Genomic DNA, 16,393 nt, shown 5'->3' on the forward strand with positions numbered 1-16,393 from the left:
ATCGATTACCAGAGGTAAAGTGTCTGGCAACAGGCTTGGTGTTATCGTGGTTGTGGACCTACCTACGGTGTTCACCAAACCTTACCCTTAGAGATCTTCCAGTTTTGCCAATATATAGTAAACGTGTGGAGTAATATGACTTCCATTTATTTGTTTACATCAAATAAACTTTTCCAGTCCAGTCCAGTCCGGTCCAGTATTCCTTCTGAATTTCTTTTTACACTACGCTCAATTTATCGGCACTGCTAAAATGGGTACCCGCACCAAATTCATGTCTGCTATATTGGTAGCCGGAGCACTGATGAAACTGTGCACGGGTACAAATGTTAGTGTAGCGTGGGCTTTAATTTGGTTTTAATGACTTCGTGAAGTGCATTGTAGTTTTGCATCGTTTTCCTCTTTCGCAGGTGTAGCTTGTTTCTTCGTGAGATTTTGGGATGGTTACAGTTACAGTGGAGTTCCGCGCTGTATTAATGATCGACACAGGAATAATACAGTCAAATGGCAGTTGGGGAAACTTATATTTTCTGGAACTTTCTCAAGACAGCTGCCTTCACCTGACAGCTCAGTTTCGTTTCCGAGAAAATGGCGCCATGTTGAATATAAATAAACAAGGATGTCTCGCTGGTGGTTCTTTGTCTGGTTCTGGTTTTAATCTTGATTTATTTTATCTTTACGTCGACTCAGTAAGCCTAGACACAGCTGCTTGTGCTCAAAATCCCAACAAGGGTATCTATCGTGCTATAAACCAGACCACATGGGGAGCATTATCTGTTTATTATAAAGGGCATGGCAAGAGTTCCTTTGAAACTTGGTGTGCAACCTATGAATATAACATAGAACTTAGCAGAAAATACGGAATCAATCGACACATTGGGCTGAGTACAAGATGTGACACCTGGTACCAAAGATTTATTTTCGGTAGGTCACTGATAGACACATCATATATGTTCCATGCGTTCAGTTTTTATTTAGTAGAAAACGCTTGCTTGAAATGAGAAAATATGGATAATTCAAAAAGAGTCGTCCCCAATTGTTATTTCCTTGTTTTCAAAGCAAAATCACGTCTGTTTGATCGTATTTACTAACCATTCACGTTTCTCTGGTATGTTGATGATAAGAATTTAAACGATAATATTCTTGCAATTTTGCGTGGTGATATTAAAATATAAGTAAATTAGCTTGTAGGCACACCACGTAAGTGTTTAATTATTTAATACTACAAAGCTAATTTGCTTACAATTTAAATGATGTTATTTTATACCACTTGTCAAATTTGGTGTTTCATTAGTGGCGTTTCATTGGTCGAGAGCGAACCCCCCATGGGTAATAACAACTTTAATCACGTGCGGCACACCTGAACATACGACCTTTAGACCGTTCCTCTCTTTTGAAATTAAATCATGTTTTTTATGAATAGATATTTCGCTGTTTACCTTGGGTTTATTTTTTCTTTGACAAGTGGTATATAATAAAAAACTTATTTTCCGAGACCTCAGAAAACATTGTGCTTCCTTCGGTCGCATTAAATAAGTATTAATGATATAATTATTATTCAGTTTATCGTCCCGAAAGTCTACAATAACGCGATATCACATAGGAGTGAAATTTTCTCTAATGTGTCGATGAACACTATTTATATTCTTATCATCAATACCATTGAAATTTTCGCTGCCGTTTAACAAAATGGGTTCGTTACATAGAACCTATAGAGTATCGAATTCTATTATTTTTTATAAACTTTTTTATTAGCATTTTTTTGTGAAAAAAGTAGTTACTTTACTTACATATATTCATTCACAAAGAAGAATTGATTCTGACATGTGTTTTCCTGGATTTATGCATGACAGGAAAAGTTGTCTTAAATAAAATAAATATTCTTTGAAACAGAAAAAAATACATGTATATCTTAATGAAGGTTCCGTGACGTGTTATGGTGACATGGTGAAGAATGCAAACTGTCCTAAAAATCAATACATGGTGGTCAAGATTGCCTCTTTCCGTGGATTACTCGTAACAAAGACTTGTGGTTTGAGTTTAACTGATTATATTTGTGAACTTGATGTAACATGTCTTGTAAAAAAGAAATGTGATGGTCTTCATGAATGTAGTATGCTTGTGGATGACACCTTGTTTCCGAGTGACAGGTGTCCAGGATTGAAAACATATCTTTATTTTGAATATCAATGTCATTTTAACGTGAAACCGTTTAAAGAACTTTGCAGTAAGTATTTACGACTAACGTTTAAGAAATATTATTTCCCCTATAATTCAAATTTCCCCTACATGACTTCTTAGGGAAAGACGGGACATAATGAGAAAGACTCTAGTATACATTTGCATGGGCGTCAATCGAACGTTAATTGAGGGGGACCAAATTCACATAATCTGTTATGCCAGGCTAATTTCTATTGAAAGTGAATACGATCCCCCTCAATTAACGTTCGATTGACGCCAATGTACATTTGTGTACCTACACAAATAATCTTACTTTTGTATGGAAAACGAGACCAATTATTTATTTCCGAATGCAATGATCTTTAACAATTGCATTCGATAATTTTTCTATCGATATCGGTCTTTTTCTTTGTAGTTCACGATGTGTCCTTGACACATTCATCTCTACCTTTCAACGGTGTTGTCAGAATTAGCACAGATAGTGGGACAATGAATGTTTGTTGGAAAAGTTTAAAAAAGGACCCAGACGTCACAATCTTATGTCGTTACCTTGGTTATGACTATCCAAAATTACTGGTTAATGTGTCTGTTCCAAAGGGGGCTAGAGATGCTGTTTTTTCGGGAAATTTAACCTGTTCTTATGATTACAAATATTTATCCCAGTGTTCAACAATTGCCTCCACGGAAGTTTGTTCTGCTTTATCATACATTGAATGTGCTTTTCACGGTAAGAGATAGGAACGCTTTAATAGAATGAATACAGGGATAAATGAAGGGAGAATTAAACAGAAAAGTCGCCAATGTAGGAAGAATAACACACGTGATTTGAAATACCCATAGAGTTGCAAAAAAACTTACAATAGGTAGAATTGCATATTAAATTTTGTTTAATCAAAATTTTTCGCCCTTCAGGATATCAGTTCAGACCGTTGTTAGCTGCTGATAGAGTAAATTTTCCTGATTCATCATTTTCTGCCCCTGCCTCTACAAAAGGTCACAGTCCTTCCGATGCAAGGATATCTAGCGAAAGTTCCTGGTGTGCTCCTGTCGCGAATGATAAACATTATCTTCAGGTGGACTTGGGAACGCTGTATTGGTTATTTCATTTGATAACGTATGGTGACAGCACTAGTCCAAAATGGGTCGCCACATACAACTTAAATCATACTTCTGATTTGGTTAGCTGGAGCCAATACAGGGACGGGGTGAGTGGTAATGTGACTAATGCTGTCGCTTACAATAAAATGTTCTTACTTCTTTATTTTTTACTGTAGATTTTTCAAGGAAATAAAAATGCTTACGATCATGCAGCTAGAGGATATAGGTGGTTTTTTTACATTAAAACGAGAGCTTTGCGATTTATCCCTGTAACATATGTTGGTCAGCCATGTATGAGAGTTGAGACTAGTGGATTCGGTAAGTCACGATATTATTTTGAATTGAGATAGAGTATTTCGTTAAAAATAAAGCGGTGAAACTCTATTTCCCGTGCTAAGCAGATGCAAATAACGATATACTTGAATCATGCAGTGTTCTTTAAACACTCTAAAAAAGCCAGTATAAAAACGGCCTGTATAGAAATTCAAAATTCTGACCGTTTTTATCGTATAATGGAGAGCGGCATATGAGTTAATTCCTGCTGCCAGAGAATATAGATTTTTAATAATAACAATATAAAAATTTATCTCTTACTTTTCTTCCAAGCCGCGTTGCCATACAAACCTAGAAATTTCACAGTTAATAACATCACGTCCCGAAGTGTTCAAGTATCTTGGCTAGATCCTGACAATCCTAATGACGGAGGTTCTTGGGTGCGACATGTTTCTCGATTTTTCATTATTCTCAGGAAAGATTACTTGCATATTCTAAACATCACCACCGATAAATCTGTTCATAAATATGAAATAGACAATCTTATTCCGTTCACTACGTATGAAATATCGGTTTCTGCTGGTAATCACTATGGATACGGGAGAAAGGCAATAATTCTGTTCTTAACATCCGAAGAAGGTATGTATCGGATGATATATATAAGCTTTATGTACTGTATTGTATAGATATTAAATAGAGTATATGACTTTAGATTAAAATTAAGTCAAATTCAAGCCATGATGAATAAAATAATGTTCCTGTGTACGTTTCATAATGTTTTGCAAAAGGACAATTAAATTGTTACTGTTCTCATTAGAGTGTAAACGCTTTGTCTTAGTAATCGAAGGGTCTGGTAGCCTGGTACTGTTGTCGTGTTCCGCGCATGAAATATTTTCTGTTTGAAGCCGTCCCTATAACCACCCTTATTGCACATACAAAAAAAATTCAACATGAAGAACTGAGTATATGAATAAACACCCCATGCTGCCCTAATAAGGAAATTCGTTCCTTTGAACATTTAGCCCCAAATGGTCCTCCAATGAACATTAAAGTAACATCAAGAAGTGCATCATCGTTGCTTCTTGTCTGGGATCCTCCGGAGAAAAGTAAACAAAATGGCGTCATTACCAGTTATACTGCGTGCCTTTCACATTCAGAAAATGGTTCTTGCTTTCAAACATTCATCACAGGTGAAAGAGAGTGGCTTTTATTCAACCTGAAAGCAGCAACAAAATATTATGTTTGTGTTCTGGCCAGTAATAAAGCTGGAAGCGGTAACTGCAGCTACAGTGAAGGAATTTTAACGAATGGACGTAAGTAGAAGTTATTCGATTCAGTCATTATTGTTATATAGATGCTGTTTATTTTAAATGTGATTGGTCCATTCGTAGTCACATGATTTTAAATAAATGCAATCTTTCCCGCCAGGGAAGCAAGTGAAAAATTGTTGCGCGCATATTGTTATAACAAAGTGTTTTTTTTAATGAAATTGTTGTGTGACATAGCATCAAATGTGGTATAACAACTGCCTAAAATAGACAAAACACTTCTCGACGTTTCGATCTGACCATGTTGTTATAGCACATTTGATGCTAAGTTGTTTGAAGACAGTGAAGACGCTGCCACGCAGGCCCACGCTGCTTCCTGGTTGTTGTGTAACATGTGTGTTTTTTTGTTCCTATATAACAAAGCACTTATTGTACACTACCTGGGAAAATAGTGAGCCTTGCTTTCCCTCGAGTCTTACAACTGAAATGGTTGTTACGTGAACGATCATATACTATACGCTTAATGTATGCTCCCGAGGGAAATATTTGTTTTGTTTTTCCAAGAGTCGAGATAGTTTATGATTGTTCACGTAACAACCATTTTGTACTCCCGGACGCACTTCCAGCAATTATGTTTATTATTTTATTATAGTCTCGAGCGTTGCTTGTTTTTCCCCCGAAAAAATATTTTTGCCGTACGTAAGTGTTATCAAAAACAGTGTTTAAATCTTAAGCCAACTTTTGAAATATACATAAATCACAAAGTGAGCTGAACATTAAACGCACGAAGATTCCCACTCAATAAGAAATGCGATTCAGTCTCGCGGTTGGTTATTTCTCAATTTCGGTTCAAAAAGTTCTATTGAAAATATTTTGGAAAGTTATTTCTCAGGTACTGGCGTAGCTTAATTGGGAGGGGGAGGGGGAGGGTGGACGGTGTATATTCATATATTTCTCTAATGCCCGACTGATTTCTTTTGTACGCTATTGTTCCCAGGCTATATAAGCCAGCATAAAAGAATATATGAATATACACGCCACACCAATTAAACGGTCAAGCCACGGCCTTATTCTGTCGTTTCCCGTTTCCGCGGAGAGTCCTTCCATAAAGATCAGAAAAAAGGGGGCCAAACGATCTACGCATCGTTGCTATCTAAACTAACAGACATGTCAACGTGTTATCACAGGAGCAGTGAAGAAAGCAATTGGAGGAACACCAAGTACGCTTAACTTTTCCTTTGAAATTCCTACAATAACGTTTAAGTAAGTATAGTTTAATCAAATGAGCGTCGCCGGCGAGAGAGGGGAGTGGAGAAAAACACCCGGATCCAGATACTCCACTTAAATAGTTCCCGTCGCCGTTCGATCGTCTTACATTCGCATTTTAGGCGTTTCTACGTTGTGGCTTGGAGACTGAAAGACGACGAGAAGCCTTTATCATCTGACCGCTACGAGAACGATGAATTGGTGATGTTTGCCGATGCTATAAATTCAACCAATCCACAACCGTATATCGCCGCAGTATTCTCGTCCAGCGATTTTCAAGGAAACATGTTTGTACTTGGTGATGGCAGAAATACAAGTGATTCAAAAGAGTATTTTAATGGTCCGCTAGAGCCAGGCACTCGTTACAGTATTTTTCAAAGGATTATCATCAATGATAAGGTATCTGTGTATTGTTTGACGTATTTGGAGTTCAAGGCGCGTGCATGAGACTGTCTTGCCGAGACATATTTTTAAGAAGGTAGTTAACATTTCTATTTTTGACACTGAAATTCATGGGCCGGTGTAGAATTCCACCGGAAGAACTGAAATGTCCATTGCTCTAGAGAGTTTGTCGAAAAGTTCGTTATAAATATAAGTTGAACTACAAAATATTCAACACATTATTTCCAGTTTATAATTTCGGCTAAAGTTAATTCTTATACTGCAAGTTTCAAAGAGAATTTTCAGGATGAATAATATAATTATATACAGATGTAAGTTGAGAAACGAGTTTGGACAGCGTTAACCTACAGCATCTAAAATCTGTACGCTCAGGCTTTTTAACAAGTCCATAAAATAAGCTCAGTGCTTTCTTCTTGCAGGGTGATTATTACTCGTCCGACTGGAGTCCTGTTTCACAAACGATAAATCATTCAGGTATATACTACATTGGCTATGTTCATTTTGCAATCCTCACTAACCTTAAACGAAAGTATATAATTTGTTCCTTTAGATTTAGAGCAGCGGTACCAAACATAGCCTATCAAGTTTTCCACCGAACAGTTCAAAATAAAATTTAAACATTCAAATTTTTTGCTCGTATTTATGACCAGTCATTTCCACTGATTATCGCTTAAAATATGAACCCAGTTTTTTTCAAAAATAAATTTGCTGCATCATGAATTAGCAATTAAAGTTGCATTTTACTGCATCATCAATTTTCCTAGGTGTAGAAAATTACTTAATATTCATCGAGGGAAAGTTTGCGAGGTCATGGCCAGAAGTTTCATCATGTGAAACATGGCGCTAGTTTCAACGGCCGCGCTTATATAGAAATATATAAAAAACCCGACTTACCTGTCGATCCGTCTTCGATATTCTCTCACTAAATTGTAAATTATTTCCGCGAGAAGCTAAATTGGGAAACATGTACATATTGAGCACATTTGCGCCAAGATTCGATCCGAAATCGGACTAAGGCCTGTTTTCCACTTCAACCGTATCGTAGCGTAACGTAGCGTTTTTCTTTGTTTCCAACTATTCAACCAGAACTAATGACTTTAAAACAATAAGATAACTTAGCCACGTTTCGCTACGATACGGTTTAAGTGGAAAACGGCCATAAAATCTATTCTAATGTTTAAAGTATTAAATAACCACACTGCTCTCAACCTAAGGGCGTCCTTTATTTGAATGAATGATATTCAAAATAACCATGAATTACGAAATAGGGAAACTGATTTGATTATCCCTAAACCTAAGAGCGAATATCTTAAAAAAAACTTTTAAGTATAGTGGAGCAGTGACATGGAATTCGCTCTCTACAGATGCAAAGCTATCGACTACTTTAAGTGCTTTTAAAAGGCATCTTTGAAGCCTTGTTAGGTCAATACCTATTATCAGAGACCTTCCAAGAAAACTTCCATTCAAATTTTTTTTTTGTATATATTTTTTATCCCTTTTTATCCTCCTCAGCAAGAACATAGATTTAATGGTGATGAGAAATGCGTCATTAAATAAATTGTTTATGTATGTATGTATGTAAGTCTCAGCTTATAGTTTTATACACATATACTTCCTGTTTATGCAGTGTGACTTGATATGAGTGATATCTAACTGTTAAATTACTTTCAGTTCTTTCGCCAAATTTATTAGTCATCTTGAATTCGCAGAGCTGTGTCATTTTCGCATACGCTTGCATACCTCAAGTCTGACCTCGGTTTAACCGAGGTTTTACCTAGGTTAACCGCATGCAGATTTTTGTTAGGTTATTTCTGGACACTACTATAGTTAAAATGTCATTAAAGAAAGTAAAGAAACCGATTTTTCTCGTAGACAATTTTCTAACTTTGGATTTTTCTAAAAACCTATTCCCGGTAAAGGTAATATTTTGGTGTTTATTGACTGCAAAAACAATCCATTTCTAAAGAAATGAATAATATAATTAAAATTTGCATAAATTGTCGAAATTAGATCGGCCTGGTAGCTAACTTCCCCTGGTTAACACATTTCTTATTATGCAATATGACTTGATATGAGTGATATCTAACTGTCAAAATACTTTTTCTAAATTTAACAGCCAAATTTAATAGTCATCTTGAAATTGCATGCAAGATTACGTCATTTTCGCATGCGCTTGCATATTAATGCACAACCGCTGACTGTATGAAATTTCTGGCCATGAGCAACATGGTTGGTGCCTAGATCTCTCCAGAAATCTCCAGACCTTTGGCCCTCGGTCGTCATGCACCTGCAAGTTTATTTTTAAATTGTAAATTGCCTTGTTTTTTAGTTCAAGCTTCAGTCACGACGTCAGCCGGAAAAGACGCTGGTTTTAAAGTTTATCTTGTCGGAATGATTGTATTCATAATTCTCATGATTGCCTCGTTCGTAATCATTGCATATTTGGTTTATCAAAATCGTAGACTCAGCTCACAAAACGCTTCCGCCAGAAGTACAAACGAGGGTGGAAAGAATTCGAAAGATATTTATGATGTTCCAGAAACCAGTAATGCAAATAATTACGACCGCGTCGACAATGATCAGGCGACGTATACCGAACTTCAAAAGAGAGAAAGTGATGATCACTTATACTGTCACCTAAATAAAGTAATAAATAAGTAGAGATATGTAATGAGATGCGGGGGTAGAAATTCATACCGTGTTTCCAGTTGTTGAAAGTGGGTTTAGACAGCTAGCGCCACAAGCATGGTGTGCAACAATGCTGTTACTCCCCTGAGTCGAATGCACTATCATAAATAGTTGTTATACCTTGTTGACTACCATGTTGTGGTGCTCATATTAATTTTTATTTGTCTTTTATTTTTACATGTATATTTTTTTATGTTTTATCATTGATTTCTGCTGGGTTTGTAAAGTATTAAGTTTTCTCGTGGTCTTCCTTTTATTTTTTTGGAACCTCTGCCGCTTCTTAGGAAAATACGACTTTGCCGAGCAGCGATAATTAGAAAACACGCTTGAAGACGCGATTGCATGAATTGAACTCTGCTGCGACTGTTGAATAGTCGATGTCTGGCTTTCCGTACTGTTCATTCTTTGTTGCCTTATATTCTCAGTTAAACTAGGAGACACATTACTGGCAAAACCGGGCTGTAAATGACCAAACGCCTGCAAGGCATTTGCAGCAGCTAAACAAGTGTATTAATATCGTTCGCCATATTTGTTTGCGACATAGATGTGTGATATATCTGATCTGTCTGATCGCTTTTCTGTTTTGTATACTATTGTTATAAAGTTAATACGACGGCGAAGATCGAAAATTAGAGCTTGTAAATGAATTTTAATGAGAGCGAATATAAAAACATTGCCAGATAAGTAATAAAATTAAATGGAAAGGTTAATACACAAAGACTCAGAATGTATTTGAAAGATATGTCATTGAAAAAAGAAACCTATAGAGCACAGAATAGAATATAGCATCAATATAACTATGACAGAACAAATATTTGTTAATGAGAATATTGACGGGAATATCGCGTCATATCGGCGCCTCATACGTTAAAGCCACGGCCTAGAAATGTGTCATCGCGAAACAGTTAAAATTACCGCGACAACTATTCATGTTTAACGGTATACCTGAATCCGCAGTAATGCAATCCCTTAGGGTTAGTAGTTGCGCAAGAGTCTGGGTTTTGCACATGGAGTAGCACTTGATTTTTAAGAAAATACTCCTAGAATCGCTCCACTTTTCGGTGTTTTAAAATTTGTTCAGCCTCTGTCCAAAATGATATGATATGGCAAATTCTGTCAGTTGTCCCGGAAAATTTTTTGTTTCGACCTCCATCTCCCCATGTATAACCAATTAGTATTCAAGCAATTCAATTACATTATTTGTGAGTGGTTGTCTAATACATTTTAAACCCAATCTAGGTATGCTTATTTAAGGTAGAGACTTTCAAAAAGGGTATAAATTATAATTTTTTGAAAAGCTTTGTCCTTTGTATATCGTTTTTGGAAATTATTGGAATATAATGATTTTAGGAAATAAATTAGATGCAAGCATAGCACGACAGTGTCAAAAAAATTTCCGTCTCCATTATTTGTACTTTTGAAAGTATTTTTGTTTATCTTTCTGGCTTTGTTAATTTGTATGCGAATAAATTCCCGGCATCTTGTTTACTTTCACTATCATAATACTGCAGTACAATTAATTATGATTTACGGCACTTCACTCGATGCAGGTAAATTCTAGTGGTTCAAAGGGTCTTAATGTTGAGTGGAATTATACACACTTCAATTTCAAGCCAGGAACAGTTGATGGAAAATGAGTCAAATATTGGTCTTACGTCAGGAATCGGATCTATGCTTATACAATTAGAGAGAACGCAATCAATTAAAGACAATAACTTTGCTCCTCGCAACCAATCAGCGTCTAGTAATTTTTTGATGATAATGATGAGCTTATAATATTATATATCGAAATAACAACATAGGTATATCGGATTAAGAGGTTAAACGTCACGGAAATAAAGCGATGCATTTCCCAGTATCTTCGTCTTGCCTTCCGCATTCACTCGCATTTACGAATTCTTAAAATTTACCTCTGGAATTAAAAGGTATTTTCTTTCCAAATTCCGATTGAAGATGTTGCCAAGATCTCTTCACATTGGTACGTTGCTTGCTATTTTTCTTTCTCTGCGAGGTAAGTTGCTCAACTTGGTTTGAAATGAATTGAAGTTGACACGTTCACGACAACCAGGAATACAATCCATCGCATTAATCGCTACTCTGGTTTAAAAATACGAAAGTAGTCAAAGATTACATTTGCATTCTTTGGTTGTTGAATATAGTCTTTGAATGCAGTGCTTGTAACGGACTGGTTTAAATGTTTTAGAAGAGATGCAAATATCTGGCTAAATTAGTCCGTAAAGATAGTTTGCTATGTGTAATAACTGATATGATCCCATTTGCACGCAAGTGAGTTTCTCGCCCTTATCATGTCCGTTTCGACTGTAAGTTATATTGTTGAGTTCGACGAAGGAGAACGCTTCCTAGCCGTATCATATCGAGATTTGCGATGTCAGATTTGCCTCATTTTGATGTGTCGTCATAGTAACTGGAGACCATGTGCTCGCTCTATTTTGCCATTTTGTTTTAATTAAAGCATAGGAGCCATCACTGTTGTTAAATTACTCATTTTGCAGGTATAACCTTTTAATCACATACGCTGTGACGTTATAATGTTAATATTTTTGTTCGGTAACCGAATGATCGGTAACCGAAATCAACATATTCCAAACGCACAACACTAATCTGTGATTACTGATTCGCCAGGTTTAGACCGAACCGATAAGTTGGTGATTTGGTATCGTATAAACGTTTTTATTCGATCTATAAATTGCAAGACATTACAAATTACAAAGACATAATACAATAATACAATTATATAGTTAAATTTAGCTTACTTCTGTTCCCGAATCCCAACTTTAACAATTATTAACATTCACTGGTTAGCAACTTTCTTTCAGACTCTCTGGTTAGCACTGTTTACAAACATAAGTTCTCTTCTCATACAAAACACATGTTTTTTCCCTAATTTCTGCCCTTTTTCAAAAAATGTCAACTATATCAGTTTTTGTTACTTTATGTAAAAACATTATAATGTCTCTGTCAGACATCAAAACATCCTCCCCCCCGATGATCCTATCATCCTTAATTGTCATATCCTTCAGCGGGATATATAACCACTAATTTGGTTATTGGCCGTCGGTATTCTCCTGTTGCGGTTTTTACTTTAACGTTTCTTACTTTTCCATCACTCCCAGGGTATACTTGTACAATTCTGCCAATAGACCATTTCCCTCTGATCGAGTTCGGATCCGCAACATTCACAATATCGTCAACTCGTACATTTCTCTTCTGTGAGTCCCATTTCCTTCTAGGTACTAATGCTGGAAACGTGTCTCTCGTCCATCTCCTCCAGAAGGAATCTGCTATCTTTTGAGCAAATTCCACACGATGTCTAGGGTTTTTAGTTTCCTTAAATGGACCTTGGGAGATACGGCTCGACGCTCTTCCCAAGAGCATGTCGTTCGGACAGATATATGATCCATCGTCTGGATCGTTCGGCATCCGACCAATTGGCCTTTGATTGACCAAGTTTGATACTTCTTGAAGAACGGTGTAAAGTTCAAATGGCGTTAGTTTTTGATCACCAATAGCCTTCTTTAATGCTGATTTACAGCTTTTAACTAATGCTTCCGCACACCCGTTATGGTGTGGTGCCGCCGGTGTTGTGAACCTCCATTCTATGCCTTTTTCCGCGCAGTATTCTTGTAACGTTTTCACGTCCCAACCTTTAATCATTTCGCGAAGCTCTCTCTCAGCTCCCGTTAACTGGGTCCCGTTGTCGCTTATCAGTTTGGTTGGTTGTCCCCTGATGGCAAAGAATCTTCTTAGTACTTGGATGAATTCCATGGCAGAACAGTCGACCGCAAGTTCTAAGTGTACTGCCCGAGTATTTAAACACGTAAATAACACTCCATAGTGCTTTGCATATTTGTTCCTCCCAACTTTAACAAAGTATGGACCGAAGTAGTCACAGGAAGTTACGTAAAACGCGGGTGTAAAAGGCATTAAACGCTCCAGCGGTAAATCAGCCATCAGTTGATTTTCTGTCTTCCTTTCGAACTCTCGACATGTAACACATTTCATCTTCACCAATTTGGCCAGGTCATGAACTCTCTGAATCCAATATTTTACTCTCGTCTTCGCTGCGGTAGCTGCAACTCCTGAATGACCGTGCTTATGCTTATATCTGGTAATCAAAAGCGATATCCAATGTTTGTGAGGTAACAATACCGGGTGTTTCATCTCGTACGATATTATGGCTTTATCGACACGACCTCCAACTCTGATAACACCGTCTTTGTCAATAAACGGACTTAGATTTGAATAATCGCCTCTTTTGTACTTCTTGTGTATCTCTTGTTGTGCCTCCCGTATCCAGTATATCTCCGCGGCATCCAGCTCATCAGGCAAAATAACATCACTGTTTGTTTCAGAGCAACGTTCCTCGCCTTCGCTTACTTTCATTCTAGCTTTCAATTTCTTTACAAACCTCAAAACATATACGGTCACTCTCAGTAGTCTCCTCCACTCTGAAAACTTCTTAACATCAATGATTTTTCCAACGGATAAGGTTGCCACATTCACCACCACTTGTTTCCGGCTTTCTAATGACGTTATCTTCTCGACATCTTTGGTCTCCTTTTCATTATTAGTTGCATCTTGTGGCCATTCACTTTCAGGCAGGTATAGAAATTTTGGGCCGTGTTGCCAGCGTCCAGCTAACTGCTCGACTTGTACTCCGCGTGAGACGTCATCCGCCACGTTATCTTCGCTCGGAATGTGACGCCATTGTGATGGGTCACTGTTACTTTGAATCTCTCCGATTCTTACAGAAACGAATGGTTTGAATGTCCGGGACTGGCTTCTGATCCATGCAAAGACAATCTGACTGTCCGTAAACAATATTATTTTCTCGAACTTCATTCGCGTTTCTGATTCTATTGACTTTTTTAATCTTGATGCGAGTACTGCCGCTTGTAATTCTAATCTTGGTATGGATAACTCTTTGAGGGGTGCCACCCTAGACTTGGCTGCAACAAAACGTACTTCAAATTCCCTTTCATTGATCGCCCACCGAACATACGCACACGTTCCGAACGCTTCTCTTGAGGCATCCGAAAACAGGCATAATATAGCTGTTCCACATACTTCTCTTGGCGTCAGGCTTCGAGGAAAGGTGACTTCATTTAACTTTCCAAATTAAGCAAAGATTTGTAGCCATTCTGTGCAGACGTTCGAAAGTAGTTCGTCATCCCAACCGAGTCCCAGTTGCCATAAACGTTGCATTCCGATTTTCGCTCTTATTATGAAGGCGGCGGCGATACCTATGGGGTCATATATTCTGGCGACATAACTAAGTATCGATCTCTTAGTCAGCTTGGCTCCATATGTAGGTGACATTTCCGTTATGTCAGCGCCAATCTTGAACGTTAAACTGTCCGTTTTACCGTCCCATCCTACACCGAGAATCTTTTCCGGGCCTTCGCCTTGTAGAAGCTTCAAACCGTCATCCTTTACCAAGCTGATTCCTTCCTTGAGGTTCTCATTTGAGATCCAGCCTTTCACGTGAAATCCTCCTGTCTCCAGAACTCTGTCAAGATCGGTTGTTAGCTTCTTTGCTTCCTCCACTGACTTTACCGAGTCACAAATATCATCCATGTAGGAATTTTTCTTCAATGACTCGGCTGCTTCTGGATAGGAATCGCGATTCTCATCGGCGGTTTTTCTCAATGCGATTTGCGCCATTGCTGGCGCAGGTTTATCTCCGAATGTTAGTACGGTTTTAACATACGTATTTGGCTCGCGCTCTTCCATGTTCCTCCATAAGAAACGATGGACATGTTGGTCAACTTCTGGAATGAGCACACGATGATACATTTTCGAAATGTCCCCGTGTATAGCCACCGGCTCCTCACGGAAGCGGAGAATCACCCCGAACAGATTGTTCAACAGGTCTGGGCCTTTTAGCCAGTAATCATTCAACCGATGCCCTTGGTAACTTGACGACGAATTGTACACGATTCGCAACGGTGTGCTCCTCTTCTCGGGTCTTATAATAGCGTGATGATTGATGTAGTGAACTGGGCCATAGTATTGCTGTTCTTCTTCTTGCGTAATTCTTCTCGAAAATCCCAACTCTTCCATCTCTTGCATCTGGTGGTTATAAGCTTTGGCATATTCCGGTTTCTTGCGTAACTGTCGCTCTGTTGCTTCCAGACGTTTAACTGCTTGTTGCTTGTTGTTTGGTAACATCGCCGGGTCATGTTTCCACTGATATGGTACAATCCAACGGTTGCCAGATTTCTTGCAAGATTCTTCGATTATTTTGGCTTCCTCTCGCTCTACTCGACTCATCTTCTCACCATCACACAGACACGGCTTGATCTCCACACCCATTGACTCCGTGGACCAAAATTCATTCATCTCGATCGGCTTGAATACTCCAACGTTTAACACTTTGTTCACTGGTGCGGGGCACCTCTGAGCTGCTCCAAAGATCAACCAACCAAGGGGCGAATGGCGAGCAACGATATTCCCAACTTGTCTTATTTCTCCTGTATGCATTGTTGCGTGGTCAATCCCAATCAACACGTCAAGCTTGCCGCTCCCACGAGATAACACATTTTTATCCAAACCCAGATGCTTAGCTAATTCCTCAACTTCGACTTTGCTAATGTCATCGCTTATACATGGGATCCCGATGGCACTGACAGAAAACACACTGTTATTTTCAACAGATCTGATCGGAACGTTATACAGTTTAGTAGCCATTTCTTCCTGCTGTCCTCCAACCGTTACCATTGTGACAGTTACTTCCTTTCCTAAGAGCTTCAATCGTTGTGCCATGTCGTTTCTTACCAGGCTTATCTGCGCTCCAGAGTCCATGAGAACATTGGCTTTCTCACGTTTTCCATTTCTACCAACGACCAGCGCGGAAACAACAGGAAGCAACGCATCTTTCGTCTTTACAGCTGACGCGAGCATACCAATGAGATTCGATCCGGAATGCAAGAGTGGGTGGTGATTCTTGTTGCAGGGTTCATTGTTGACCATTTCTGTGCATGGGCGTTTTCGACTACAGTTCGCGGCTCGATGGTCTCTTCCCGCTTTCTTAAGGCAACTATAGCAGGCGTGATTATCTTTGATAAGCTTTGATCAGGCGCTCGTTTGGGGTCATGGTCGTGAACTTATGGCATTGATCCACCCAATGATCCCACGATTTGCATATCCAACACTTGTAAGACTTTCCTTTACTCGATTCATCTCCAAAGAAATGATGC

The 16,393-nt window shown here is 38.3% G+C and overlaps 3 protein-coding genes across 3 annotated transcripts; 1 reads left to right on the forward strand and 2 right to left on the reverse strand.

Annotated features, from left to right (window-relative positions):
* Window positions 1-5,881: 5,881 nt before the first annotated feature.
* On the forward strand, window positions 5,882-9,245 carry LOC114535041. Its single transcript, XM_028556415.1, has 4 exons — window positions 5,882-6,080; window positions 6,206-6,482; window positions 6,905-6,959; window positions 8,815-9,245. Exons 2-4 carry the CDS (start codon window positions 6,288-6,290, stop codon window positions 9,144-9,146), a joined length of 582 nt encoding a protein of 193 aa, XP_028412216.1. The 5' UTR covers window positions 5,882-6,080; window positions 6,206-6,287; the 3' UTR covers window positions 9,147-9,245.
* Window positions 9,246-12,194: 2,949 nt separating this feature from the next.
* LOC114535017 lies at window positions 12,195-14,036 on the reverse strand. The gene has a single exon (XM_028556393.1). It carries the CDS (start codon window positions 14,034-14,036, stop codon window positions 12,195-12,197), a length of 1,842 nt encoding a protein of 613 aa, XP_028412194.1.
* Window positions 14,037-14,312: 276 nt separating this feature from the next.
* LOC114535018 lies at window positions 14,313-16,097 on the reverse strand. The gene has a single exon (XM_028556394.1). It carries the CDS (start codon window positions 16,095-16,097, stop codon window positions 14,313-14,315), a length of 1,785 nt encoding a protein of 594 aa, XP_028412195.1.
* Window positions 16,098-16,393: the final 296 nt, after the last annotated feature.

The sequence above is a fragment of the Dendronephthya gigantea genome, unplaced genomic scaffold (genome assembly GCF_004324835.1).
Source record: "Dendronephthya gigantea isolate DGI-Jeju-01 unplaced genomic scaffold, DenGig_1.0 000109F, whole genome shotgun sequence".
NCBI lineage: Eukaryota > Metazoa > Cnidaria > Anthozoa > Malacalcyonacea > Nephtheidae > Dendronephthya > Dendronephthya gigantea.